The sequence below is a fragment of the Mus pahari genome, chromosome 20 (assembly GCF_900095145.1).
Source record: "Mus pahari chromosome 20, PAHARI_EIJ_v1.1, whole genome shotgun sequence".
Lineage (NCBI taxonomy): Eukaryota > Metazoa > Chordata > Mammalia > Rodentia > Muridae > Mus > Mus pahari.
In genome coordinates, this window is record NC_034609.1 from 9,013,930 (window position 1) to 9,040,816 (window position 26,887).

The window sequence follows — 26,887 nt, forward strand, 5'->3', positions numbered from 1 at the left end:
ACACACACACACACTCATGCACACATGCATGCACATTCACATACACAAATGTACATAAAAATAGTAAAATCTAATTATGTAATGCACAATTATCTTCAATTTGTATCTACTCGTATAAAATGTAATTTTTAAAAAATTTTTTTAGATGTAATCATTTTTTAAAGGTGGGGGCCATGGCTTAGTAGTACTCTGCATGCCTACTGTGTACAAGGCCCTGAGTTCCAATCTTGACACTTGACGCAGATATAGAACATATGAGAAACGGGAAGCCTCTGTGGTAGAGGTCTCCATCACTTATTACATGTGGGGCCTGGAGAGATGCTTGAGGTTTTAAAGCACGGGATGGACCTGAATTCACTTCCCAGACCCACATTGGGTGGTCATGGCCACCAGTAACCCTAGTCTTCTGGCCTCACGAGCATCTGTACACGCGTGGCACACACACACATACACACACACACACACACACATAAAATAAATATTTATTTTTGAATATTTGAAAATAATTATTACATCCCACTTACATAAAGTAAATGTCTAGTGTATATGGTGTGTATACGTCCATGTGTGTGCAGGTGTGTGCACCCTGCCTGCACATAAAGGCCAGAGGAGGACACTGAGTCCTGCTGTGTCACTCACATGAGGTCTAACCTCTCACCAGCCTGAAGCTCGCTGACTAGCCTAGACTGGCTGGACAGTGAGTCTCCTGTCACAAGCACTGGGATTACAAGTGTCCTCCGCTCTGTCCAGGTTTGGTGTGAGTTTTAGGATTGAACTTGGATCTTTGTGGTTTGGGGACAAGCACTTACTGACTGAGCCATCCCTTGGCCCCAAATATCTGTTTGATGTGTGTTTTCCTTGAGTGGCAGCTTTCACGTGGGTGGGAATTCTGCCTCCTCCTTGTCCCCAGCTCTGTGCCTCGTAAGAGCAGCTCCCCAGTGACCGCTCCCAACTGAGTGTCCCTAACCTGAACATCTAAAAAGCAACAAGCTCCAGACAGCTACTAAACGCTGCAAGTGGGGAGACCCAGGGTCCTGTCGCCCCTCAGCCTGGGGGGCTTGGATCATGGGACTCCCATACTGGGGACTTTCAGCAGAGCACCCTGTTCCATCATGCCCTCTCATGTGGCTTCCTCACTGAGGACCATCCTGGGTCTTACCCTCTCCATCCTTTCCCTGACAGGGTCTCCCTTCGCCAGAGCCAGCATCAAAAGTGCCAAGCTGGAGAACTCGACTTTTTTTCACAAGAAGGAGAGAAGAATGCGTTTCTACATCCGCCGCATGGTCAAAACTCAGGCCTTCTACTGGACCGTGCTCAGTCTGGTAGCCCTCAACACGCTGTGCGTCGCCATTGTCCACTACAACCAGCCCGAGTGGCTCTCCGACTTCCTCTGTGAGTGCGGCTCTCAGACAGTTGCTCTCTGCCGGCTTCTTTGGCCCTTCCCGAGCCTGCCCTTGCCTGTGGTCACATCTGCAGCTGAGACAGGGGCCACGCAGCTGCTGCCACAAACGGTGCCTGCAAACGGTTAGACTGGTGTTAGCAGGAGGCCCAAGGCAGCTAAGGGAGCGAAGGCGGAAGGGTTCTGGAGTTCACAGTTTGTCGGAGGTCTAGGGCTTCCGCTTAGCTCTGGCAGAACCTCCAGGCGAATGACATGGGGTTGGAAGGAATGTGTTGCAGAGTCTGTGGTCACACCTACAGCAAGGGAGCTGAGACAGACACACAGACAGACAGACATCAAAAAAAGAAAAGTGACAGGAACTGGCTAAATGGCTCAGTGCATAAAGCCTGGAGATCTGCTGGGTTGATTTCCAGAATCCATGTGACAGAAAGAGAAACCCGATTCCCAAAATCCCTCTGACTCCACAGGAGCACTGTGGCACGGGCATGCACACACATGCACACACATACACACGCATATACACACATGCACATGCATACACATGCATGCACACACATGTTCACACATGCACACACATTTTCACACATGCACACACACACATGTATGCGCACAGACAGTAGTAAAACAAAAAGAAGCACAGAAAGTTAGAGGAAGAAAGAGATAGATATAAATGCAAAGACAGAGACAGAAAGATATAGACAGGTCAGACAGATAGACAGACTCAGGGTAAGATAGACAGGCAGCAAGGACAGTGTTCCCACTGTATAGTCCGGCCTCCTTTGACACAAACCTTTGAAAGGGACACAGAACACAGCCAGCCTTGCCCAGCTTGTCTTTCTCTCAGTCCTGAGAGTCCAAAGCCGGAAGTCAGGCTGCTGTTTGTAAGTGAGATACAGGAATGTTGATGAAGTGCAGGTGGAGGTGACAGGAGACAGAGCACGAGAGAGCCACACAGAGCCGGGGTGTTTAACCCTGCCAGCATGGCTCAGAATGTCCATGTGATATGCACTTTCAAGTCAGGAACCTTAGAACTTCATGTGTCCGGCAGATAGAGACAGCCTCTCCCTCTTCATCTAATACTGGAGCTGAAACTCTGGGGTTTACACATAGTAAGCAGGGGGCCTCTAACCACTGAGCCATACCCAAAACCCACACTAGGGGATTCTAGGCCCCTGACCCCCACCCCCTTCTTTGTTCAAACATCTACTTCTCTCTCTTCTCTCTTCCTGTTCCTTCTGCCTCCCATCTACCCAGGGCTCATTTTTAGAAGCCCCCTCTAACACATGTGGGCACTTCTAGCTTTCTCAGCCAAGCCAGGACCCTCATGGGGTTTGTCCTCTGGACTCTACCCAGGATTTGCCCAAACTGAGCATGGGCATTGGAAGGTGGGAGCCCCCAGGCCTGGAAAAACTCTAAGGAACCATAGAAAAGGGTGTGGGCCTGACCAGGGTGTGGACCCCTGACTCTGCCCTGGAGCTCCCTTGAGAACTTACTAAATCTTTTATGCCTCCCAAAGTCAGTCTGACCTCTTTGCTGTCCTTGTTCAGAAGTGGCCTAGCACAGCTATCAGGGCTAGTCATGCCTTTGACCTAGAAAGGCCCAAATTGTATTTCAGAGGACTGATTCCTTGAACCTTCGTGGTCCCCAGGCCTGTTGTCTGACCCCACAGGACACCCAAGGGGACAGTTCTGTATCTGAGCCTGACCTGCTTCCAAGCTGCCTAATTGTGTCTGGTCCCTCCGGAGCTGTGCAAACAAGGGCTCGTTATTTCTCAATATGACCTCTCCTTGTACACTAATTTTACTTGCCTATTTTCCTCCACTAATCATCTTGCAGTCTGTCCTGGTTATGGAAACAGGGGATTAGGGCTTCCTGCCTGGAGGCTTTGGTGTGTAGACATATTTTAGTTAACCCCGTTTTCCAGTTACGAAAAAAGACAGAGAGGTGAAGGAACTTTTCCCAGGTCACAGAGCTTATAAAGGATGAATCCAGGATTTGAACCCAGGCAATCGTACTCCTAAGTCCACGTTGTGTCTAATGGTGGAGTCTGTGAAGTCTCGATGCCTGTCCTACGCTGTAGATCCAGGCTGTAATCCACTGATCAGAGGTCTTCAGTCCTAAAGCAATCTGTAAGCAACAAAGGATGAAAGAGTGTGACTGGAAGATGTAGCTCAGTTTAAGAGAAATACAGACCAGAGCAAGAGTCTCTGTCTGAACCTGGTAGAGGGCTCTCCAATGCTCTGGTGTTGGGTGTTACTAACTCCCATGTTTCCATGGTAACTAAGGAGCAAGCATCTCAGAGACTTCTGTCCTCCTAGTCTCAGAGGGGCTGGATGTTATAGGCAGATCTGCTTCCCTAGCTTCTCTGTCCTCAATACAAAGAGTTTCTCCCAAAAATAAGGAGCTTCTGAGAATCCTACAAATCAAGGGACGTCTTGACAAGAAATGACAATGAGAGATATTTAGAAATCAATTCAAAGCACCTCCCTAAAGCATGACCTAGCTCGGGCTCTTGATAATCATCTTATAGCTAATCTACACTACTGTAACAAAACACCTGAGGCTGGGTAAATTAAAAACTACAGACATTTTCTTTCTTGAATTTCTGGAGCCTGGGAAGTCTACATAAGGCATTCAGGGAGGCTTGGTTGTCTGCTGGGAAGTTGTTCTCTGCCCTCAATGCTGTGTCATCTGGAAAGCATGAATGAAAGCCAGAAGAGGAACAACCTCATCAAGCCCCTTCATAGGCACATCTGGTGCTGCTGTTCACGGGGCCGGCGCTAAGACTCCGTTCCCTTCAGCCATCTTTCAGCAGCTTTATACATCGTGGGAACTGCTTTCTTTCAGCGTGGGTTTTAGAGGCCAGGTGTGGTGGCACACACCTTTAATCCCAACGCTAGGGAGGCAGATCCCTGTGAGTTTGAGACCAGCCTGGTCTACAGAGGAATGCCAAGACTAGGTAGTGAGACCCTGTGTCTCAGTAAGCAAGTAATCAAAGATTTCCAGAGATGAGCAGGGGCATTCAAACCATGGCAATTGTCCAACAGAACTAGCTCTGGAGCCATCGTTAGGAAGTTTGTAGAAATTACTTTGACTCCTCAGTCTTCCCTTTTCTTTAACTTCCTTTGGCTTGCTGTTCAGTTTTGTTGGCTGCGGTGCAGGAGTGGAGCCCAGGGTTTTACACAGCAGGGCTGGTGCTCGACCACTGAACTCTCCATTGGGGAATTCTAGGTGGAGGCTCTACCACCAGGTCACACCCCCAGGGCCTCACTGGGGCATTCTAGGCTGGCTTTCTGCTGCTGATTCAAGGCCTCTGCCTCTCACTGTCTAGTTTCAGGCAGGCATTCCACATATGTTTGGCTGTACTCAAAATCCAGCTAGTCCCTCACGAAATGTAATAAAGCCACACAGGGATCCATCAGTCAACACAAAGACTTGGTCCTTAGCATTATCCCACACCCAACCTTCCCCATCAGTCCCAGATAAGAACTGTTGGATGAATGCACACTGGGCTTTTTCTCACTCTTTTAAGACTGGCCTACATCTGGATGGTTGCTGGGAGACTGGGCACAGTTGGTCCTATTCTGTTGCAGAAGAGAACCTGAAGCCATGGAAAAGAATCTGTGCATGGCCCTTGGCCATGATGGTCTCCTCTCTTCCTCCCCGACTGCCAGGGAGACACAGAGAAAAGGCAGAGGCACGGGGCCTCCCCACAGCCTAAACCATGCTTCTTCCTTTCCCTTCCAGACTATGCAGAATTCATTTTCTTAGGACTCTTTATGTCCGAAATGTTTATAAAAATGTATGGGCTCGGGACGCGGCCTTACTTCCACTCTTCCTTCAACTGCTTTGACTGTGGGGTGAGTACTGCGTTTTCTCGGACCCTTACCCTGCGTCTCACCAGAGATGTTGATACCTGGGGACTTGGCAGTAAAGGGGAGGGAGCTGGATGTGGCTCCTGCTGTAGCCCTAGCACCTGCGTCTGAGACAGAATTGTAAACTAAGGGTAGCTTGGGCTGCCTTTTAGTAACAAAATGATGATGGTGGTGGTGGTGGTGGTGGTGGTGGTGGCAGCATTGGCAGCGATGATGATGATGATGGTGATGATGGTGATAAAGTCACCTCTGGATGTGTGGTGAGTTGGGAAAGGAGGAGAGGGGCAATGAAGACACACAGCTGCTGTCACCAAGTTGAGACAGCTTAAGCTGTCAAAGGAAAGTAAAGATAGGGAACCCAGTAGTTCTGCAGTGAGTAAAGAATGGAACTTATTTCTATTTTAAATCTCAAGGCAGCCAAGCAGAGGTGGCACACGTCTTTAATCCCAGCACTGGGGAGGCAGAGGCAGGCAGATCTCTGAGTTCGAGGCCAGCGTGTGCTACAGTGTGAGTTTAAGGGAAGCCAGGGTTACACAGAGAAACCCTGTCTCAGAAACAAACACAAAACCAAAGCCTGCCAGAAACAACATAAAGGAAGAGGGGAGTTTGACCCCTAGTGACAGAGGTCCTCCAGCCAGATCCCACGTCTTAACAGCTTCATGGACTTCCAATAAGCAGGCTAGCCCTGAGTCTGTGGAGACCTCCCAGACAGATAGACACCATCATGTGTCCCTGAGGGGTGGACGTGGCTCAGGCCCTGGGAAGGGGTCGGAGTCCTGAGGCCAGCCATGACCCTGAGACTGAGCTCTCTGCTACAGGTCATCATTGGGAGCATCTTTGAAGTCATCTGGGCTGTCATAAAACCTGGTACATCCTTTGGAATCAGCGTGTTACGAGCTCTCAGGTTACTGCGAATTTTCAAAGTCACAAAGTAAGTCTTTGAGGTTTCTTAGCACTCAGACCAGGGGATGAGGAGGGAGGGCACCCTGCCCCACCTGCGTATCCCTGATCCGACCCCCACTTTGGCTTCTGTCGGCAGGTACTGGGCATCTCTCAGAAACCTGGTTGTCTCCCTCCTCAACTCCATGAAGTCCATCATAAGTCTGTTGTTCCTCCTCTTCCTGTTCATTGTTGTCTTTGCCCTCTTAGGGATGCAGCTGTTCGGTGGCCAGTAAGTATTGCCCACTTTCTGGGACTTCTCACCCCTGAGCTCCTACTCAGCTTCCATCTCACACACACACACACACACACACACACACACACACACACACACACACATGTATGCACACACACATGCACATGTACAGACACACACAGGCACACACACGTACATGCACACATACAGACACACACAGGAATGCATACACACATGCACACGTACAGACACACACAGGCATGCACACACATGCACTGCACAACTATACTCACACACATGCATATGTACACGCACACACACACATATGCACACACATGCACAGATGTACACATGCACACCCTGACCCCTTTGAGCTGACCATCATCTTGTGACTGCCCTCAGGACACAAATGGTCATATAGGGTAGTGGGCTTCTGGGTACCAGATACAGGATCTTCCTGGGACACAGAGATACTCTAGATGTTACCATGGAAACCAGAAGCTGAACCAGGACTTCAGAGAAGTAGGGCTAACATAGAATGTCCTTGCTTTCTGCAGGTTTAATTTTGATGAGGGGACTCCTCCCACCAATTTCGACACTTTTCCAGCAGCAATAATGACTGTGTTTCAGGTATGAACTTCCTTGGCCCTGATTCAGGCTCCCAAACATGGACAGGGGCTTCCTAGCAGCCAGGAGCATCCCTGAATTCCTCTATTTCTTCTTTTGCCCGCTGTTTTGGAATGCTTGCTTTTATTGTTGCTGGAGATGCAGCTCAGTGCTAGAGCTTTTCTTTAATACGTTATGAGGCCCCGGATTCCAGCCTAAGTACAGTCAAACACAATGCACAAACACAAAGAAAAAGCATGTAGGCTGCTATACAGGACCACATGGGAAAGCACCTGGGCCAGTCGAGGTACAGGAGAGCCTTGCTTAAAGTTTTCCTGAGAAGGTGAAGTAGACTGGCTGCCCCATGTTGTAAGGACTGGAAGGAGAACCCTGACAGAGGTGTCAGGGTGAGCTGATCTCCATCAGAAGAACAATAACTAAATCCTTCCCTATGTCCAGGAATTGGCTTCCCTAGGATAAGACATCCCTCAGGGCTGCAGCTATTTAAGTATCAGAATACAACCAGCAAAGTTGGCTGGGCATGACACACATTGGCCTACTGTCCCAGGACACGGAGATGGGGGCAAGAGGGTGTAAGGTCATCTTCAGTTTACAGTGAGTTTGGGGTCAGCCTGGGCTACATGAGAAACTGAGGAGACTAGAAAGATAGATAGGGGCTGGTGAGATGGCTCAGTGGGTAAGGGCACCCGACTGCTCTTCTGAAGGTCCAGAGTTCAAATCCCAGCAACCACATGGTGGCTCATAACCATCGTAACAAGATCTGACTCCCTCTTCTGGAGTGTCTGAAGACAGCTACAGTGTACTTACATATAATAAATAAATAAAATCTTAAAAAAAAAAAAAAAAAGAAAGAAAGAAAGATAGAAAGACATAAAGGAGAGGGAGAGAAGAAGGGAAGCCAAAAAGAAAAGAGAACCCAGGGTAATGTCACACACCTGTAATCCTAACACTCAGGAGGCTGAGACTGGAGGCGCTCCAGTTCAAGGTCAGGCTGTGAGACCCCACCCAAAACAAGACAAAACAAAAAAAGGGAAAGGCCTGGTTGATACCTCTACCCATCTTCAAAGCAGGAGTCTCCACATGTTCCAGAACAAGGCGGCTTTTAAGGCACCTACACTGAGGCTTGGAGACTGGCCCAGCAGAGATCTCTAACATTACTCAAATTGACTTGTTTATCTGGGAGAGAACAGACTATGTAGAGAATGTGGCCTCCATCCTTCCTTCTCTTAATAAGCTGCCAGTTTCTAAATGAGACCGCCAGGCTGGCTTGAGACAGGACAGCTGTGAAGCCACACCCAGAGCCTGAGAGCAAATGATTGGCAGGCCCAAGCTCCTCCCAAGACAGGGACAGTGTCTGCAGACTGTTGATTGTCTGCAGACCCCGCTGACTGTCGCAGACCCTGCTGATTGATTGTCTGCAGACCCTGCGGATGGTCACACCTATTTGGGGTAAGCAGGTGACATTGGCATCTGGTTATCGGAGGCCAGGGATGCAGGCATGGGTTGCTCCTCCCAGAGAATGACCCACCCTGGACCAGCAATGCCAGGCGCAGAAGTCTGGCCATAGCAGAGGAATTCTTTCCTATTTCCTTCATCCTCGGGAGACTGTGAATAGAAGGAAAGAAACTGGGGTGGTGTTTTGTTTTGTTGCTTTCATTTTAAAAGACAGGAGGGCTGGGTATGGTGATAATCCCAGCACTTGGGAAGCAGAAGCAGGTGGATCTCTCTGAGTTTGAGGCCAGCCTGATCTACATAGTGGGACCCTGACAATAGATAGATAGGTAGGTAGACAGACATACAGACAGACCAATGAGATGTCTCAGTAGGCAAAGGTCATTATTCCCAAGCCGGACAAGTTGAGTCCTATCTCTGGCACTCATGTGGTGGAAGGGGAGAACGGACTCCTAAATACTGTCTTCTGATCTTCACACTAACACTATGACGCGCGCGCACGTGTGTGTGTGTGTGTGTGTGTGTGTGTGTGTGTGTGTGTGTGAGAGAGAGAGAGACAGAGACAGAGACAGAGACAGACAGAAACAGAGAGGAAGACAGAGAGACAGAGAGAGAATCTCATATAGCCCAGGCTAGCCTCATGCTAGCTGTATAGCTAAGGCTGTCCTTCAGCTCATTCTCATGCCCACCTCCCCAGTGCTAGTATGGCAGGCGTGTGCCATCACGCTTGGTTTATGTGGTCCTGGGGATAGAAACCCTGACTTTGTACATGTTAGACACGTGCTCTACACTTGCTACATCTACTGAGCTACATCCCCAAACCTCTGTCTTCCTCTTCCTCCTCCTCTTCTTCCTCTTCCTCCTCCTCCTCTTCCTCCTCCTTCTCTCCCTCCTCCTCCTCCAAGCAGAACTACAGGCTTCACCACCCTCTTGACCCCATGTCACCCCAGGTACTTCTCACAGGTCCCATAACCACTGGCAAACAGTAAGCTAGGCAGGGACTCTGCCACCCAGCTCCATCCCGGGGATCTGTGCCTTTTTTTTATTGTTGTTGGCTGTTAGAGACAGGGTCTTACTAAATTGCCAAATACCAACTTGCTCCGAGCTGAGCTTCTGCCTTGGAAGTCCAGAGTAAACACTTGTGTCACATCAGAAAAGATGGGACAACAGCAAGCCTTGAGACACCCAAGTCCCCTATTTCCCACAGCCAAGCTGAGAAGCCCCAACCACAGGCACAGAAATAGGAGTTCACAAGGACTCGCCAAAGACCTGGGCTGGAGTTGGGCTGACAGTCATGGCTGAAGCTGTGGCTCCAACGAGCTGGTGGCTGAGAGGGGCTTGGCTGTGTGTTTGTCCCTGTCTTTCAGATCCTGACCGGCGAGGATTGGAATGAGGTCATGTATGACGGGATCAAGTCTCAGGGGGGCGTGCAGGGCGGCATGGTGTTCTCTATCTACTTCATCGTCCTCACCCTCTTCGGGAACTGTATCCTTCGTGGGCACCAGGGACAGACTGGGTGTGGGCGGAGCAGGCGGGACCCAAATGCCCGGGCTCCACCAGCCCCACCAGGCCGTGAGCTTCCATCAGCTGCTTTCCCTGACTCGACATACAGACACCCTGCTGAACGTGTTCTTGGCCATCGCAGTGGACAACCTGGCCAATGCCCAGGAGCTCACCAAGGTGGAGGGCACAGTAGCCACCTGCTCATGGCAGATCATGACAGCAGGGTTTGGAGGGATGTGGGGGCTGGGTCAGGGCGCCTACTGGGGATGGGAGCACCGGGCACCAATCCTGGAGCCATGCCATCCCTGATCAAGACCATTTGCAGCCCAGGAGGGGAAGGGGACAGTAAGGTGGCTTCTGAGGACAGATATTGAGCTGCACCCAAAGGCTTGAGGAATAAGGACTTCCAGGATAATGGGCACTGCCGCCAGCCAAAGGATGGGGTGAGGAGTGACTTGGTAGGGCCTCTGGCAGAGCTGAAGCTAGCAAGGCTCAGACACAGTGACGAGGAATGCCCTTCCCCCACATCACCCTCCTTCTGACTTCCACAGGGAGCATGCCAGGGGACAGTTGATAGGAGGCTCGAGACAAGGTGCACAGGTTGCCTGGCTGGGAAGACAGGATGGGTCTGCAGGCTTACGGTTCCACCTGTGACCCTGTGCTGAGGAACTAAGCCAGATGAAAAGCCCGCGGGCTGGCCTTCCAAGGGACAACAGCACAGAACTGTGGTCCAGGTGCCAGGTTCCACTCCAGTCTCAGAGAAGGGGAAACTGAGGGTCAGAAAGTTAAAATCCACGGTCGCAGATGGTATGGCACCTTCAGCCACTACTTAAAGCATCATGCAGTCGGCGTGGTGGTGCGTGACTGAGCACAGGGCTGAGGTAGGAGGACTGAAAGTTTAAGACCTGTGCTACATAAAGAACCTGTGTTCCCTCAAAAAAAATGTATGTATATATATATATATATATATATATATGTGTGTGTGTGTGTGTGTGTGTGTGTGTGTGTGTGTGTGTATATCTTTTATATACAGACACACACACAGTCACCCCACGTGTGGGAAAGCTGAGGCCAGGGAGGGTAGATGTGCCATACACCAGGAACTGCAAGAGCAAAGATGGAGCCCTATGAAGGGCAGAGGAGAAGAGCTGGGGCAGGAACTCGGAAAGAAAAGCCACCGGGTGAGATGAAGCCCAGGTTTCATTCCTACTCAGTGACGCTGAATTATCTGGGGACAAACTGGCATCACATGCCCCTCAAGACAGCCTCCGGCATCCTAAGTGTCCTCAGGTCCATGTCAGTCAGGCGTGGGGGAGGAAACTCTGCTTTCTGCAAAGCAGCTCACGCCCCCTGGTGGCTGTGGGCAGAGCAGCCAGGTTATGCACCACGCTAAAAAAAAAAAAAAAAACTGGACAAGGTGGTGATGAGTGGGGCCCGCGTGCCGGAGATGGGCTCATCAGCCCGGGAGGAGAAAGAAATTGCACTTTGTACAATCTTGAGGTGTCAGCGACAGAGACCATCCCTGCAGCCACGGCTGGCTCTGCAGAATGAACACACAATGCTTGCAGGCAGAGTCTTCCTCCCAGCCCTGGAGCCCCTTCCCAGTGCCTCAGAACCCAAGACTACAAGGCTACAGGGGTAGGGGCTGCCAACCTTCCATCTGTTTGCCCTGGCGGGAGGGAGGGAGAATTTCCCGGCCCCACCTCCGGCAGGGAAAAGCGGAAGTCTCCCATCCCAGGCACAAAGCCAAGAGTTCAGCCACCATGAAGCTGGCTGGCATGTGTCACCACAGGCCAATCCAGCCATGAGCTCATCCAAGACACAGGAGGCTGGCACGGGAAGACAGGCCAGCTACACTCCAAAGTGAAGGCGGCCATCCCCCTGCAGACCCCAGTCTTCCCCTTCATCCACTGTACGTGTGGCTCACACCATCGGAATCCCCAAGCAAAGGAAGGGACTTGTTAGAGCTCCATTTTACAGATACCATGCCTTATCCGTAGTCATGGATTGACTACCTATAATGAGCACAGGCTCGAAGCCAGGGAGAGCGCGGTGAACAAGACAGACTACAGTCCCTGGCCTGGTGGAACAGGATTCAGGCTGTGGAGGCAGGCCAGAAATTAGATGCATTTTTAAAAGCACTGTTTGTTAGACAGTGCTGAAGAGAACAGAGCAGTGGGTTAAGTCGGAGAGTCCTGGAAGCTTGGTCATGAAGAAGACACACAGAGAAATTAAGAGACTTACTGAGGGTCACACAGCAATAAGTGGTTAAAGCTGGGATTTTAACCCTGGGTGAATCTGAAACTTGTGGTCTTCTCCACCCACCGCACATGAGACAATTAAAGCTGAAGGTGCTTCACACCCACCCAGCAGCCTGCTGAAAGTGTAGATCCCGAAGGCAGCCCTGGGTTTGCAGGTGCTGCCGGGGCCTGGAAACATGCGTTTTCAGTGTGGCTGGGCCCAATGTTCCAACGACCTGGTTCTAAAAGATGCTGCACCCAGTGCCTGACAACGGGGAGCCCTGTCTCCTTGTCACTCACAGTGTTTAAGGTGCAGGTTACTTCTGCTCCAGGGAAGCTCAGAAAGTGGGGGCAGTCACCCCACGAGCCCCTCCCTGTAGCTTCTCTGATTGGACCAAGCTAGACTCAGATTCACAGAGAACTGCTTGCCTCTGCCTCCTGAGTATTAGGATTAATGGCATTCACCACCTGCACCACCACACTGGGCAATTGAGGGCTTTTCTGCGACATAGTGAAACGACTTCAAGTTCCCAACCATCTGGGCCATGAATTGAAGCCATAAGCCCATCCCTTTCTCCCCATCTTCCCACAGTTGGGGCTGAGGATAGATCTTATAAACCCCAGACTGCCTTTGGGCTGTTGATGGTTGTGGTACCCATGGCTCTGCCACTGGGAGCGTCTAAGGGGGCAGATTCTGAGCACTTAAACAACTTGTGGAGCACAGAACACCTACAGACACGGGGCTAGGGTGCAGCTCGGTGGGGAACAGAGGCGGGGTAGCTGTTATTCTAGCACTGGGGAGGCTGGGCTGAGACCATCTCAAGTTCCAAACCAACTTGGGCTACCAAGGTCAATGAGCAAGCAAGCCAGCATACTTCACCACCCAGTCTGACTGGGGACCATGGTTCTAACTGGTGAAGGTCCAAGCTGAAGTTACTTCTCAGCACTTCACCGTTTGCCCCAGCTGGCAGTGAGGTGGGAAGTACCCCCACCCTCCCGGAGGTGGGAAGTGACCTCCCATCCCCGCCAGGCCTGTTCTTTTGAACAAGAATCCCACTTACCTTCCAGGATGAGCAAGAAGAGGAAGAGGCAGCCAATCAGAAGCTGGCTCTACAGAAAGCCAAGGAGGTAGCAGAAGTGAGTCCCCTGTCTGCAGCCAACATGTCCATAGCCGTGTAAGTATCCCTGAGCCTTGAGCACCACCCAGGCAAGGATGTGGGGGGAGTTAGCATGGCCCCTAACTGCTGAGCCCAGGAGAGGTCGACACCTTTGTCCTCTCGCCCCCTTTCACTGTGAGTATTTAATGAACACCTACTATGCTCCTGGTCCTGTTGTAACTGCAGGGAAGGCAGCATCCATGTTGGGGAGGGGCACTGTTGTGTAGCTGTTCAAGTCAGAGAAATAATAAATAATAAGTAAGACGAGTAAGTAAATTATACCCCGTGGAACCTGCAGGAAGCAGCAGGGAAGGGCCAGGGAGCTGAGAAGTGCAGAACTTGAGCCGGGCTTCACTGCAGCCCCGCAGATGTGATGTTACGGCCAGGGGCGCTGGCACACGCCTCACTCTGGAGGTAGAGACAGGCAAATCTGTGTGAGTTCAAAAACAGCCGGGTCCAGACCAGGCATAGTGAGATTCCGTCTCCAGAAAACAAACTTGTTAGGAAAGGTGTCTTTGTCAGGGTTTTACTGCTGTGAACAGACACCATGACCAAGACAGCTCTAAGGACAACTATTTAATTGGGGCTGGCTTACAGGTTTAGAGGTTCAGTCCGTTATCATCAAGGCGGGAACATGGCAGCATCCAGGCGAGCATGGTACAGGAGGACTGGAGAGTTCTACATCTTCATCGAAGAGTGCTAGCAGAATACTGACTTCCAGGCAGCTAAAATGAGGGTTTTAAAGCCCACACCCATAGTACCACGCCTACTCCAAAAGGCCTCACCTCCAAATAGTGCCTCCTGGACCAAGCATACTCAAACCATGACAAAAGGCCTTGCCTAAAAAGAAACAAATTTTGAAGGAAATGGGAGAGAGGCTAGTATGACTGAAAAAGACGAGTGAGGAAACAGACTTGGAGGAAAATGTAAGGAAGGGGACAGAATAGGCAAGGCTAGACCGTAGGGAAAAACCTGTGTTTGGGCTCCAAGAGTTGTTGTCCCCCAGTCAAGTTACAGCCAGAGAGAGTTCTTGAGCAGTGGAGTGTTAAGACCAGACTCAGATGCCTTCTGGTTATTCTTGTGGTAAGAGAATGTAGTGGGGTTGGGCATCTTATTCGTGCCTGAAGGTCAGACTCAAGAACCTGGGCTGGCTCAGGCAAAAGAGATGAGGACTGGACAGGGTCATGGGTGCAGCTGGGATTCAAGACAGATCCTAAGGGAAGAGCAGACACTTAGCTGTTGAATCAGAGGCAGTGACTCCGAAAGTGTCTTAGTTAAAGGGAGCCTCAGGAACACCCACATTCAGAGCCACGCCTCTGCTGATGGCCAGGGGAGTGGCTATGGCAGGGCAGAGGCATACACAGTCAACAGCTTTCCTCCAGGGGTGCCCATGACTCGAACCTGCACACCCCAGCTGCTCACCGCCCAGAAGAAAAGGGTCGGAGATGGCTTCATGGGCTGCCGTTTAAATTATGTGTTTGTTCATTTGTTGGATTGTTCATTCATTTATTCATTCTGGCACTGGGGGTGGAACCCAGGGATTCATTTGTGGTAGGCAGGCACACAACCAGTCCCTCGCTGGTAGAATCTAGGCTAGAGCTCTGGTAGTGGGACCATGGGAGCCTGTAGTGAGGCAGGGTATTTTAATAAACCCAAACTGTTCAGCTCAAGGTGCTGGAGAAGCCGAGAGAAGGAAGGTGCTAAGGGCCCAATAGCCCCTTTCAGAGGCAGGTTCTTCATAACCTAACTCCCTGCTAGTAGACCCTGCCCCCTAAAGCTTCTGCCACTTCGCGCGTAAGTCCACCAATCGCACACCTGTCTTCCTATCGGTGAAGGTGTGAAACTGGCCTAGAGAGAGTCCAAGGGAAAGGGCTCGGTGGGTAAAGAATCTTGACACCAAGCCCGACAACCTGAATTCAGACTCTTAATAGTGGAAGAGAACCGATTGCAGATAGTTGCCCTCTGACATTCACACACCTGCGGTGGCCATATGCAAACACATACATCAAAGTTATAAAAGTTGAGAGAATCCACTGGAGTTGCGGGGAGAGGGGGTGTCAAAGCCTTCGTTATCCCACCACCTTCACACACGGCTGCAGGGCACCGCAAGCAGCCTCCCCTCCTTGCCTTGCAGGAAGGAGCAGCAGAAGAACCAGAAGCCTACCAAGTCGGTGTGGGAGCAGCGCACCAGCGAGATGCGCAAGCAGAACCTGCTGGCCAGCCGCGAGGCGCTGTACGGGGACGCGGCTGAGCGCTGGCCCACCCCCTACGCGCGCCCGCTGCGGCCCGACGTGAAGACGCACTTGGACCGGCCGCTCGTGGTGGACCCGCAGGAGAACCGTAACAACAACACCAACAAGAGCCGTGCGCCAGAAGCGCTGCGCCCGACCGCGCGGCCCCGCGAGAGCGCGCGCGACCCCGACGCGCGGCGCGCCTGGCCCGGCAGCCCTGAGCGCGCCCCTGGACGAGAGGGCCCGTATGGCCGCGAGAGCGAGCCGCAGCAGCGCGAGCACGCGCCGCCCCGCGAGCACGCACCCTGGGACGCGGACGCCGAGCGCGCCAAAGCCGGGGACGCGCCCCGCCGCCACACGCACCGGCCTGTGGCGGAGGGCGAACCTCGCCGCCACCGCGCCCGCCGCCGGCCCGGGGACGAACCCGACGACAGGCCAGAGCGCAGGCCGCGACCGCGCGACGCCACTAGGCCGGCCCGCGCCGCAGACGGCGAAGGCGACGATGGGGAGCGCAAGCGGCGACACCGACACGGGCCACCCGCCCACGACGACAGGGAGCGCAGACACCGGCGCAGAAAGTGAGTGGGCTCCGGGAGGGAACTGGGTGCCCAGATGGACCTCCAACTTACTCCGGACCGAGTTTCAGTAGCTCGGGTGACAGTCACCCGACCAAGCATACTGGTTCATGGGGATGTACCCAGTAGCCATAGTCCCAGTTAGCAGTCGGGAAAACAGATGCAATTCAGTGCTGGGATGGATGGATATGGGCCTCATTTTCTTTCTTTCTTCTTTTTTTTTTTTTTCTTTTTTGTTTTGAGACAGGGTTTCTCTGTGTAGCCCTGGCTGTTCTGGAACTCACTTTGTAGACCAGGCTGGCCTCAAACTCAGAAATCTGCCTGCCTCTGCCTCCCAAGTGCTGGGATTAAAGGCGTGTGCCACCACGCCCGGCAGGGCCTCATTTTCTTATTATATGTAAGTACACTGTAGCTGTCTTCAGACACTCCAGAAGAGGGCGCCAGATCTCGTTACGGATGGTTGTGAGCCACCGTGTGGTTGCTGGGATTTGAACTCAGGACCTTTGGAAGAGCAGACGGGTGCTCTTACCTGCTGAGCCATCTCACCAGGCCCAGGGCCTCATTTTCTAAACAAGAATCTACAGCAAAGCCAGCCCCTCACTGGGGAATTCTAGGCTGGCCCTCTACCACTGAACTACGTCCCATCTTAACATACATACTTAAAAAGTCTGGGCTATATAGGACTAACAAATTGTGCTTCTTACACGTGCGCTAGGGAAAGCCTGTAGTCTCCACCAGATTTATATAGCTTTTCATTGCTTGCTGTTTACTCGTGAGCCTCAGTGTTCCCATCTGTATATTGGACTCCCCCAAATGACAGAATCATTGCTAGAATTAAACAAGTGAACTCCTCCAAGGCTCGAATGGGCATGAGTGGGTGTAAAGCACGCAAGATTCAGCACCTGCAGCTGCCATTTTGCCAGTCCTTTGCTTATTTGATGGTGTCCCTGAGGACAGCCGAAGAGCCACTCTGCCCTGAGGTATCTTCTGTGACAGCACTCTACCAATCAGTAGTGACTTTCTCTTACCCTTTCATAACATTTTGCAGTGCTTCATAGAAGACCCTGGAGTGACACTCCACAGAAAGGCCCAGGGACTTCTATGTTGATAGAAACACCTGTCTACCTGTTATAAAGTGTGGTGTCACTCCTATGATCCTAGTACTTGGGAGGTGGGACAGGAGGATCTGAACTTCAGGGCCACCCTTGGCTACATAGTGCGTTTGAGACCATCCTGGGCTACGATGAGAACCTGCCTCAAATTACTTATTATTATTATTATTATTATTATTATCCTCTTGATCCACCTTTGTATTGTTATGAGAATTTCATACTGATTTTTTTTTTTTTGATGTACAAAATCTGACCCAGGCCTATGGGAAAGGGGCATTTGTACAACCTGTAAGAGTCAGCTTTCTCCTTGCCCTGTGTGGGTTCTGCAGTGTCAGGCATCCCATAGTCTAGGCAGTACAACTTGTAACGGGGCAGGACTCGAGGGCAGCCATGAGACTCTGTTCTAACAAGAGCTGGCCAGCACAGGTTCCAGGACCACACACTGAGAAGTGGGATTCCCAACCAAATGAGAGCTTATACCAGGGTCTGGTCATAGTCAGCTGGATTTTAGCCCACGCTGTGAAATCCAACCAGTACCTGTGGACAGTGGGGGCCCTATAGAGCACTTGACTTCATCCATTTCCATTGCTATAACCAAATACCTGAGGTCAGGTTACTTATAAAAAGTGGAAGTTTCTCCAACTTCTTGTTCTGGAGACCACAGAGTCAAACACACCAGCATAATGCCAGCCACTCTGAGGGCTTCTTGCCGCATCAGACGTGATGAGGGCCTCCCATGGTGACCCAGAGCTGTCATGCCAGCTCCAGTCTCTTCTTCCTCTTATAATGCCACCATGGGGGCCCTGCCCTTGAGGTCTTATCTAGCCGCAACTACCACCCAGAACTCTGAAAACCATCATCAGACAAATTTAGGGATTAAGGTTCCCAGTACCTGAGTTTGTGTAGATGAGGCAAACATTAAAACCAGAGCCGAGACACTGAAAAATATGACCAAGATGCATCAGACCTACAAGGAGAGCGTCTAGAGAAAAGTGGAGTCAGTCAAGGGCAGTGTATGCTAAGGTCCTGGGGTCGATCAGAAGACAGCCAGCTTGCAAGCCAGTGAGGAGAGGGGGCAAAGGGTCAGTGATGGGCTAAGAGGACTAAGGAGCAACTGAGGTGTGAAGAGAAGTAGTGTCCTTGTGTTGTGTCTGCTACTGCTATATTGAGGCAAACGATGAGGACACGTGGTCATCCCTAACAGTGCTCCAGGAGGGTGGTCATCCCTAACAGTGCTCCAGGAGGTGGGCTTCTGTTGTTCTGAGATAGAATCTCCTAAGACCCAGGCTGGCCTTGAACTCACAATGTAGCCAAAGCCAGCCTTGAACTCCTGCCTCTACCTCCCAAGTGCTGGGATCACAAGAGTGCACTTACCAAATCTAGTTTTCTTCCGTATTGGGATGGAATGCAGGCTTTGCTCACACTAGGCAGGTTCTCTATCAGCTGAACCACACCCCAGTCCTCCAGAAGGAGTTTTTGAAAGTCTTTAAATGTTGACTGTCAGTCACACCATGAGCAGAGCCTGGTGCTGAAATGCAGGGACTCTGAATGCTCCTGCCTATCACTGCCTGGCTGTGTGACTTTTAGAAGGTCACTGTACCTCTCTGGTTCTTATTGGGTCATCGGCAAATAGGGTGAACAATAGACTAAAATGTACAGGTTTGAAAGGATGACTACATATAAACTGTGTTGCGTGATGCCGAGCCTCGGCAAGTGCTCAGTAAGTGTCAGCATGGGTGGAGTTAGTAGGTGTCCTAAGTTCCTCTGGGATACCAAAATCTACACACGTTTGGGCTCCATCTATAAAACAGTGTAGTGTCTACATGGAACCCACACTTACCCTCTGTGGACTTCAGATCATCTCCAGCTGACTTAGAACACACCTGATGCAATGCATCTGCAGGCAGCTATTACTATTTTTCTAAACAAATATTTAGAAAGCAGTGGCCATTTAACTAATAACAGTGGGTTCCCCACAAGGTGGAGGCCTGTGGCCTCCACACCCATCAGGTTCACAGTGCCGGGTCTGAGTTCCTTCCTGTGGAGCAGCCCTCACATTTAGTCGTTACACAGTTGGTTGTCTCCACAGCATTCATGCCACTCTTGATCCTGTGAGCGCACCGCTGTAGTATGCAGGGACCAGCACTGGGCGGGGCCATGGGTGTGTTCTGGGGTGTGGTGGTAGTGGTGGTTTGGGAGTTTTTTGTTTATTTGTTTGCTTGTTTGGGGGCTTTTGTTTTTTTTTCGAGACAGGGTTTCTCTGTGTAGCCCTGGCTGTCCTGGAACTCACTTAGTAGACCAGGCTGGCCTCGAACTCAGAGATCCGCCTGGTTCTGCTGGATTAATCAAGTGCTAGGATGAACAATGTACTCCACCACTGGCCAGATACTCTGTTTGTGTTAGGAAAGAGGCAAAAGGGGACAGTCTATATTGGGGCAAACACAGTCTGTGGGCTGGCTGGCTGGCTGGTCTATATTGGGGCAAACACAGTCTGTTGGCTGGCTGGCTGGCTGGCTGGTTGGTTGGTTGGTGGTGTTTAATATTTTCAGTCTCTGGCTGGAGAGAGGGCTCAGCACTTGAGCACTTCCTGCTTGCACAGCAGACCCGGGTTCAGTTTCCTACACCTACATGGTTGACTCACAACCTTCTGTAACTCCGGTTCCAGGAGATCCAGTGCTCTCTTATGGTCTCCAGAGATCCTAGGCACCCATTGCCACACAGACATGCATATATACATGCCCTAACAGATGTACATACATACATGCCCTAACAGATATACATACATACATGTCCTAGCAGATGTACATACATACATACATGTCCTAACATGTGTGCATACATACATGCCCTAGCAGATGTACATATATACATGCCCTAACAGATGTACATACATACATGCCCTAGCAGATGTACATACATACATGCCCTAACAGATGTACATACATACATGCCCTAACAGATAGATGTTCATACATACATGCCCTAACAGATGTACATAAGATAAAAATAAATACTGTTAAAACGTTATCCAGTCTACAGTCAGTTCAGTCCTTAGATACAGAATCTATAATATGAAAGGATGAATTATAGTAAGAATTTGTCAACTGGCCAGGCATGGTGGTATACACCCAGCACTCAGGAGGCAGAGCCTGGTGGATCTCTGTGAGTTCGGGACCAGTCTGGTCTACATAGTGAGTTCCAGGACAGTCATGGCTGCATAGACCTTGTCTCAAAAACAACAAAAGACTTTATCAAGTGTTTTAGCATTGTGTGAGTGCTCAGTCAGTCAGTGTACACAGAGCAGATTAACACTACTGAAGTCTCCTTGAAAGACATCAAAAGCCTTAGAGCTGGATACAGTGGTGCTTGCCTAGAAACCTGCACCCAGGAAGCTGAGGCAGGAGGATTGCTATAAGTTTGGAGCCCCCTTGGACTACAGAGTAAAGTGCTGTTGAAAAGCTTCTGCTTTGAGGATCATTTTTATTCTGTTTCCCGTGAGCGCCTGCGCTTCTTTTCCCTCCCCTTGGGCTTTTGCTCCGACTGTTTCCGCAGCCCCGCCCCGTGGGTTTCATTGTCTGGGATGTTGACGGTGTCATTTATGTTCTTTTTATTTCCACACTCCCCTCTCTCGTCCCCTTTGAGACATGGATCACCAGAACACTATTCCTGCCTGCATCGTGCAGTAATTGCTAGGCTCAGGTTCCCCCATGCAGGGCAGCTGAACCATGCAAGGCGGCCAAAGTGAGGCACATGCCCCTGACTCCTGGTACAGACCTGTGAGCCACCAAACATCTGCCATTCCTAGGACTTGTCTCCTGACCATTTGCATTAGCTGTGCAGCCTAGGTCCAGCTGCATCTGTCACCATGGCAACCCACTCCCCACTGGTACAAGGAGAGGGTTGCTGCAGTTCTGAGTTTCCTGCCTTGCTCTGCTTGTGTGACCCCTCACACAGTCCTCAACACCTCCACTCCATGCACCCCAAATTGTTCACTGCCTGTTTCCTTTGCTGAGTGATGCTGAAGTTAAAGGTTTCTAGATAGGACCAGATTCCAGGTCAATCCCATCCGAGCTGGTTCATGTAAGACAAATGTCCTCTCCTCTCTGCCTCAGTTTCCTGCTCTGTCGAATGGAGCTGATCCTGTTATCCATCTGATGCAGGAAGTCTTCAGTGAAGGGGGCTACTCTCACGATTGCCTCCAAATGGTCTAGGACAGTCTCCTGGTCTCAGCAGACTATACCCCAAGTGAGAAATCATGGAAGCTGAAAGTGGGGCCCTATTTGAGACAAGCTTAATACAGCCAGCTGCCTCTCCTGGGCACAGTGGGACAGGGCCCAACTTTTGAATCTTCCTTGAAGACACATAAGGATTAAAGTTAACTGGAACTTGAACTGGGTATGGTGGCACACACCTTTGATCCCAGCACTTGGAAGGCGGAGGCAGTTGGAGCTCTGTGAGTCTGAGGCTAGCCTGGTCTACATAATGAGTTCTAGGACAGTTCTATAGCTAGTCAGAGCTATATTGTAAGACTCTGTCTCATAAAAACAAAAGCAAGCCAGGTGGTGGTAGTGCAGGACATTGGTCCTCTAACACTTATGAGGCAAAGGCAGGCAGATCTCTGGGTTAGATGCTAGCCGGGTGTACAAAGCAAGTTCCAGGATAGTCAGGGCTACACAGAGAAACTAAATAGATAGATGATAGACAGACAGACAGACAGACAGACAGATGATTGATAGATATATAGATGATTGATGGATGGATAGATAGATGATTGAAGATAGACAGATAGATAGATGATAGATAGATGATTGATGGATAGATAACTGATAGATGATTGATGGATAGATAATTGATAGATGATTAATGGGTAGATGATAGATTGATTGATATTTAGATGATGGATAGATAGATAAATAATCGATAGATGATTGGTTGATAGATGATTGATAGATAGATAGGTAGATAGATAATTGATAGATGATTTTTAGATAGATGAGAGAGAGAGAGAGAGAGAGAGAGAGAGAGAGAGAGAGAGAGAGAGAGAAACTGGAAATTTATCATTGGCTCTGCACGTTGGGCCAACAAAAAATGCCCAATAGTACCAGGGGTGTGAGCTAGAATCCTCAGTGAGGGGAGTGGGTGTGGCTCAGAATTCTCCCACAGAGTAAGTGAGCCCTGGGTTCTCCCCAGCACTACAAAGAGTTCATGGAGTGTGTTCCCTTTTATCTCAAGAGTTCATAGCTGCTTGGGCAGCCTGGAGAAGTGCAGCTCTCTGTGAAGTGACCAATCAGGAAATAGTTATTTTCCTTTCTTTTCAGGGTGGGTAAAGCTTGAAGCCTCGTGGGTAGTAGAACTGGGCATTGCCACATCCCATCCCTGCACTGTGCTGTGGCCCTGGGTAGGTAGCGGCTGCCCTGCGGATCCTAACATTCTTCCACTTTGACCCTCTGTAGAGAGAACCAGGGCTCTGGGGTCCCCGTGTCTGGTCCCAACCTGTCCACCACCAGGCCAATCCAGCAGGACCTGGGCCGCCAGGACCTGCCGCTGGCTGAGGATCTCGACAACATGAAGAATAACAAGCTGGCCACTGAAGAGCCCGCCAGTCCCCACGACAGCCTGGGCCACGGCGGCCTTCCCCCCAGCCCCGCCAAGATCGGGAACAGCACCAACCCTGGGCCCGCCTTGGCCACCAATCCCCAGAACGCTGCCAGCCGCAGGACGCCCAACAACCCGGGCAACCCGTCCAACCCCGGCCCCCCCAAGACTCCCGAGAACAGCCTTATCGTCACCAACCCCAGCGGCACACAGCCCAACTCAGCCAAGACTGCCAGGAAACCCGAGCACATGGCGGTGGAGATCCCCCCAGCCTGTCCGCCCCTCAACCACACTGTGGTCCAAGGTGAGGAGCCCCGCCCGGGCGTGCCTGGACCTTTTCCTCCGTAGTCCCGTAGTCCGTGCTCACTGAGGGAGGAAGCCCCTGTGGAGAACCCTCAGTGCCGTTGGCCTCTGCACCCTGCCTTCCCTCCACAGAGCCCAACTGCCACCGTGGAGAAAGGAATCCACAAATGGGAACTAGGGGTCTGGGGACAGCTTGAAGGGTTAGGTCCACCATTGCTGTCTGAGACATGCCACGCAGCTGGAAGACTCCTCTGTAAATGGTCAGGTGGCTCAATAAGAACGGGAGGGGGTGGGATCTGGCTCAGCTGGTAGAGTATTTGCCTAGCACACACTCCAGCACCACAGACAACCTTCAGTTAAGGTGGGCAGAGGCAGAAGTTCACAAGTTCAAGGCCACCCTTAGCCACTACTGAATTTAAGGCCAGCCTAGACCCCACCTCTGTTAAGAACAACGCTGGTGTCTGTTCACCCCGAAGGTTTATGTTTTCCGGTGTTATCACGGCAGCATCCACTTCAGAAAGTTTGCATGTACCTCTTCAGTCTTGGCAGTCAGAAGTCTCACACACCAGTGTGGCCCCGTTGGGATCCACCTCGCTTCTCCGTCACCTGGCGTTCTGGCCCCTCAAGACAAGATGACACAGATTCCTGTCGGGGGCCCATCAGAATTTGGCTGTGGGTTGTTATGTTTTGAGATAGCGTCTCACAAACGTAGCCTCAAACAGGAAGTGGCCCTCTAGCCTCTTTTTTTCCAGTGCTGTCGTCTTGACAGTGCACTAACGTTCAGAGGCTCGGCCCACAAACAACCTACACAGACCGTGAGAGCCTGCCCAGGAGGGGGGAGCCACAGTCAGGACTGAGTGCTCTCACAGACAGCTGAGTTTTCTATTCTATGAACCAGGGCTGTGGACAGCTGCCCCATGCCGGTCCCAGTAACATCAGAAAACTCTAAGGGAACAGGTCTCCATTACCGTATAGAGTGCTTGCCCGGTTCAACACCAGCTCTGCGGTTTCCCAGCCGTGTGACCTTAGACTAGCCGCTTCCCTTCTCTGTGCCTGGATTCGCTCCTCTGTCAGGTAGAGCTCATGGCCACCAGCATCCCGGGGTCAGGCGATGCCTGGCCTACAAGAAGCTTTTCCTCAACCTCTTGTGCTTAGTATCAGCTCCAGGGATGACCAGGAACCTGGAGCTTTGTGGGAAAACTCGGGTTGGTTCTTGTCCCAACAGTAAACAAAAATGCCAACCCAGACCCACTGCCAAAGAAAGAGGAAGAGAAGAAGGAGGAAGAGGAGGCAGACTCCGGGGAGGACGGCCCAAAGCCCATGCCGCCCTACAGCTCCATGTTCATCCTCTCCACCACCAACCCGTGAGTGTGGGAGCAGGTGTGGGGCCAACTCCTCTGCGTGGGGGCGGGGTTAGCTCACCTGCGTGGGGGCGGGGTGTAGGGTGTAACTCCCCTGTGTGGGGGAGGGCAGTGGCGTCCTGTGTCGGAGTGAGGTGTAGTGCCCCTGCGTGAGTTCTGGGTATAGCGCTCCTGTGTGGCCAGGGGTAGCTCCCCTGTGTGGGGGCGGGGTGTAGGGTGTAACTCCCCTGAGTGGGATGGGGTGGAGCCCCCTGTGTGGGAGCAGGACAGTGGGAAAATAGAACCCCTCATCCTCAGCCTTCAGAAGCTGAAAACATTCTGTTTCTAACCACTGCACCACAAAGATGCAGGCTCTGAGGTCCTGCATGTCAGCTTTTTCCTGAAGTTCAATTTTGATCATTTACTAAAGAAATGTTTCAGTAGCATCTAATGTCAGGTACCGTTCTAAGCGCTTTATAGTTAAAAAACAAACCAACCAACTTGAGAATAGCCTCTTGGAGTAGGTACAATAAGGACGGGTGAAGCTTGAGGCAGAACAGGCTGCTCGTAACAGGTCCAGGTTTTCTTTGGGTGGATGGTGCTGGAGATGGACTCAGGCTTTGTGAACCCCCGGCAATCACTCTGCCCACTAAGCCACAGCCCCAGAGCTTTTCTGTTTGTGGTGGTAATGATGAGGTTTGGGTTTAGATTTGGTTTTAATTTATCATTGTTGCATGTATGTATGATGTGTGTTTGCCATGGCTCCCGTGTGAAGGTCAGAAGATCCTGGAGTCGCTCCCCTTCCATGTTTACGTGGGTTCAGGTGACTGAACGCTGGGCACTAGGTTTGCAGGGCAAGCACCTTTACATCTCATTGGCCCCTGGGTTTGGTTTTGTTCTCTACATGTATTGTTGTAAAATAAAATTTTTCCTTTCCCCAGCCTCTTACTATTACTTAGTAATAGTGTCTTGGCCGTGAGCGTTGGCTCATTCCCACACTAGCTCCTAACTCCTGACCCACTCAAACTGTGTCTTCCACATGCTTGGTTACCTCTCCTTCAGTCCCCGCCTACTTCTAACTTGGGTCTTCTTAGTGGCTCCCTCAGCAACCCCTTTTATTCTCTCCCTGGTTCCCAGAATCCTCTCTCCTCCTGCCAGCGTCCTACCTACCGTTCCTGCTTCAGTTCATTGGGTGTAAGCTTTTTTTATTGACAGGTGTTGCTTATAAGAGCTTCTTCCTACATGTTGTTGATGTTGTGTTTGTGTGTGTGTTTTGTTTTGAGTGTGTTTGATTCGTTAGTGTGTATATTTTGGTGTGTGTGTGTGTGTGTGTGTGTGTGTGTGTGTGAGTGTGTGAGTGTGATTTGCCCTGTGTGTGTTTTGTTCTGTATGTGTTCTGTATGTATGATTTGTTTTCAGAACAGACCTTACTCTGTGGCTACACTGACCACACCGGCCTTAAACTCATTGCACAGTCTAGATTGTCTTGAACTCTTCGTGATTCTGCTGCCACAGCCTCGAACATGCTCGGATCACAGATAGGAGCCACGACACTTGACTCCTCCTTTTAGATCCTAGAGTACTTGACACATGAACCCCTGGCCTTGAGATTGCTCAGTGGATGGAAGCACTCGCTGAGACTCCCAACCTGAGTTCCGTTCCCAGGACCCACAGAACCAACCCCCACAAGCTATCCTCTGAACCTCGAGCTTTGGCCCAGTCCCCACCCAGCCCACACCAATAAATACATGTAATTAAAAGGATGCACATAAATGAAGTCTTTCCATGTCCCGCAGAATCAGTAGTAGTAGTGATTCCGCCTGACTTGGGAAGCAACGTTTTCCAGGAGAGCAGAAGGGTGGTATAACTGTCTCGGATGGCTGAAGTCTTTCAGCTGCACTGGACTATAAGATATAGCCATTGAGAGTCGCTGACAGATGGCTAGTGTGGGGCAGTGGAATTGAACACCTCAGTGGTGAGAGGACAGGAAGGACCCATGAACTGCGATCTGAGTACCCCGTCTCTGCCCTCAGCCTTCGCCGGCTGTGCCATTACATCCTGAACCTGCGCTACTTCGAGATGTGCATCCTCATGGTCATTGCCATGAGCAGCATCGCGCTGGCCGCTGAGGACCCGGTGCAGCCCAACGCACCCCGCAACAATGTGAGTCTTGGTTTTGCTTCCGAACTGAAACAACAGATTCCGCAGATGCCCTCTCTGAGCCACGCCCCCAGCCCCTCACTGGGAGTTTCTAGGCAGGAGCCCGACCCCTGAGCCACACCCACAGCCCCTCGCTGGGAGGTCTAGGCAGGAGCCCTACAACTTGAGCCACATGCCCAGCTT

General features: G+C 51.1%; 1 protein-coding gene across 12 annotated transcripts in view; it reads left to right on the forward strand.

The window, feature by feature from the left end:
* Nucleotides 1-26,887, forward strand: part of Cacna1a (calcium voltage-gated channel subunit alpha1 A) — a 283,383-nt gene that overhangs the window by 183,366 nt on the left and 73,130 nt on the right. For all 12 annotated transcript variants that reach the window (XM_029532727.1, XM_029532724.1, XM_029532734.1 and 9 more), the window contains exons 12-23: nt 1,183-1,392; nt 5,147-5,259; nt 6,093-6,205; nt 6,314-6,445; nt 6,967-7,039; nt 9,856-9,973; nt 10,101-10,168; nt 13,300-13,406; nt 15,523-16,197; nt 22,760-23,205; nt 24,430-24,568; nt 26,578-26,707. In XM_029532727.1, the coding sequence (XP_029388587.1) occupies nt 1,183-1,392; nt 5,147-5,259; nt 6,093-6,205; nt 6,314-6,445; nt 6,967-7,039; nt 9,856-9,973; nt 10,101-10,168; nt 13,300-13,406; nt 15,523-16,197; nt 22,760-23,205; nt 24,430-24,568; nt 26,578-26,707 (2,324 nt within the window). The remainder of the gene's footprint in view (nt 1-1,182; nt 1,393-5,146; nt 5,260-6,092; nt 6,206-6,313; nt 6,446-6,966; nt 7,040-9,855; nt 9,974-10,100; nt 10,169-13,299; nt 13,407-15,522; nt 16,198-22,759; nt 23,206-24,429; nt 24,569-26,577; nt 26,708-26,887) is intronic.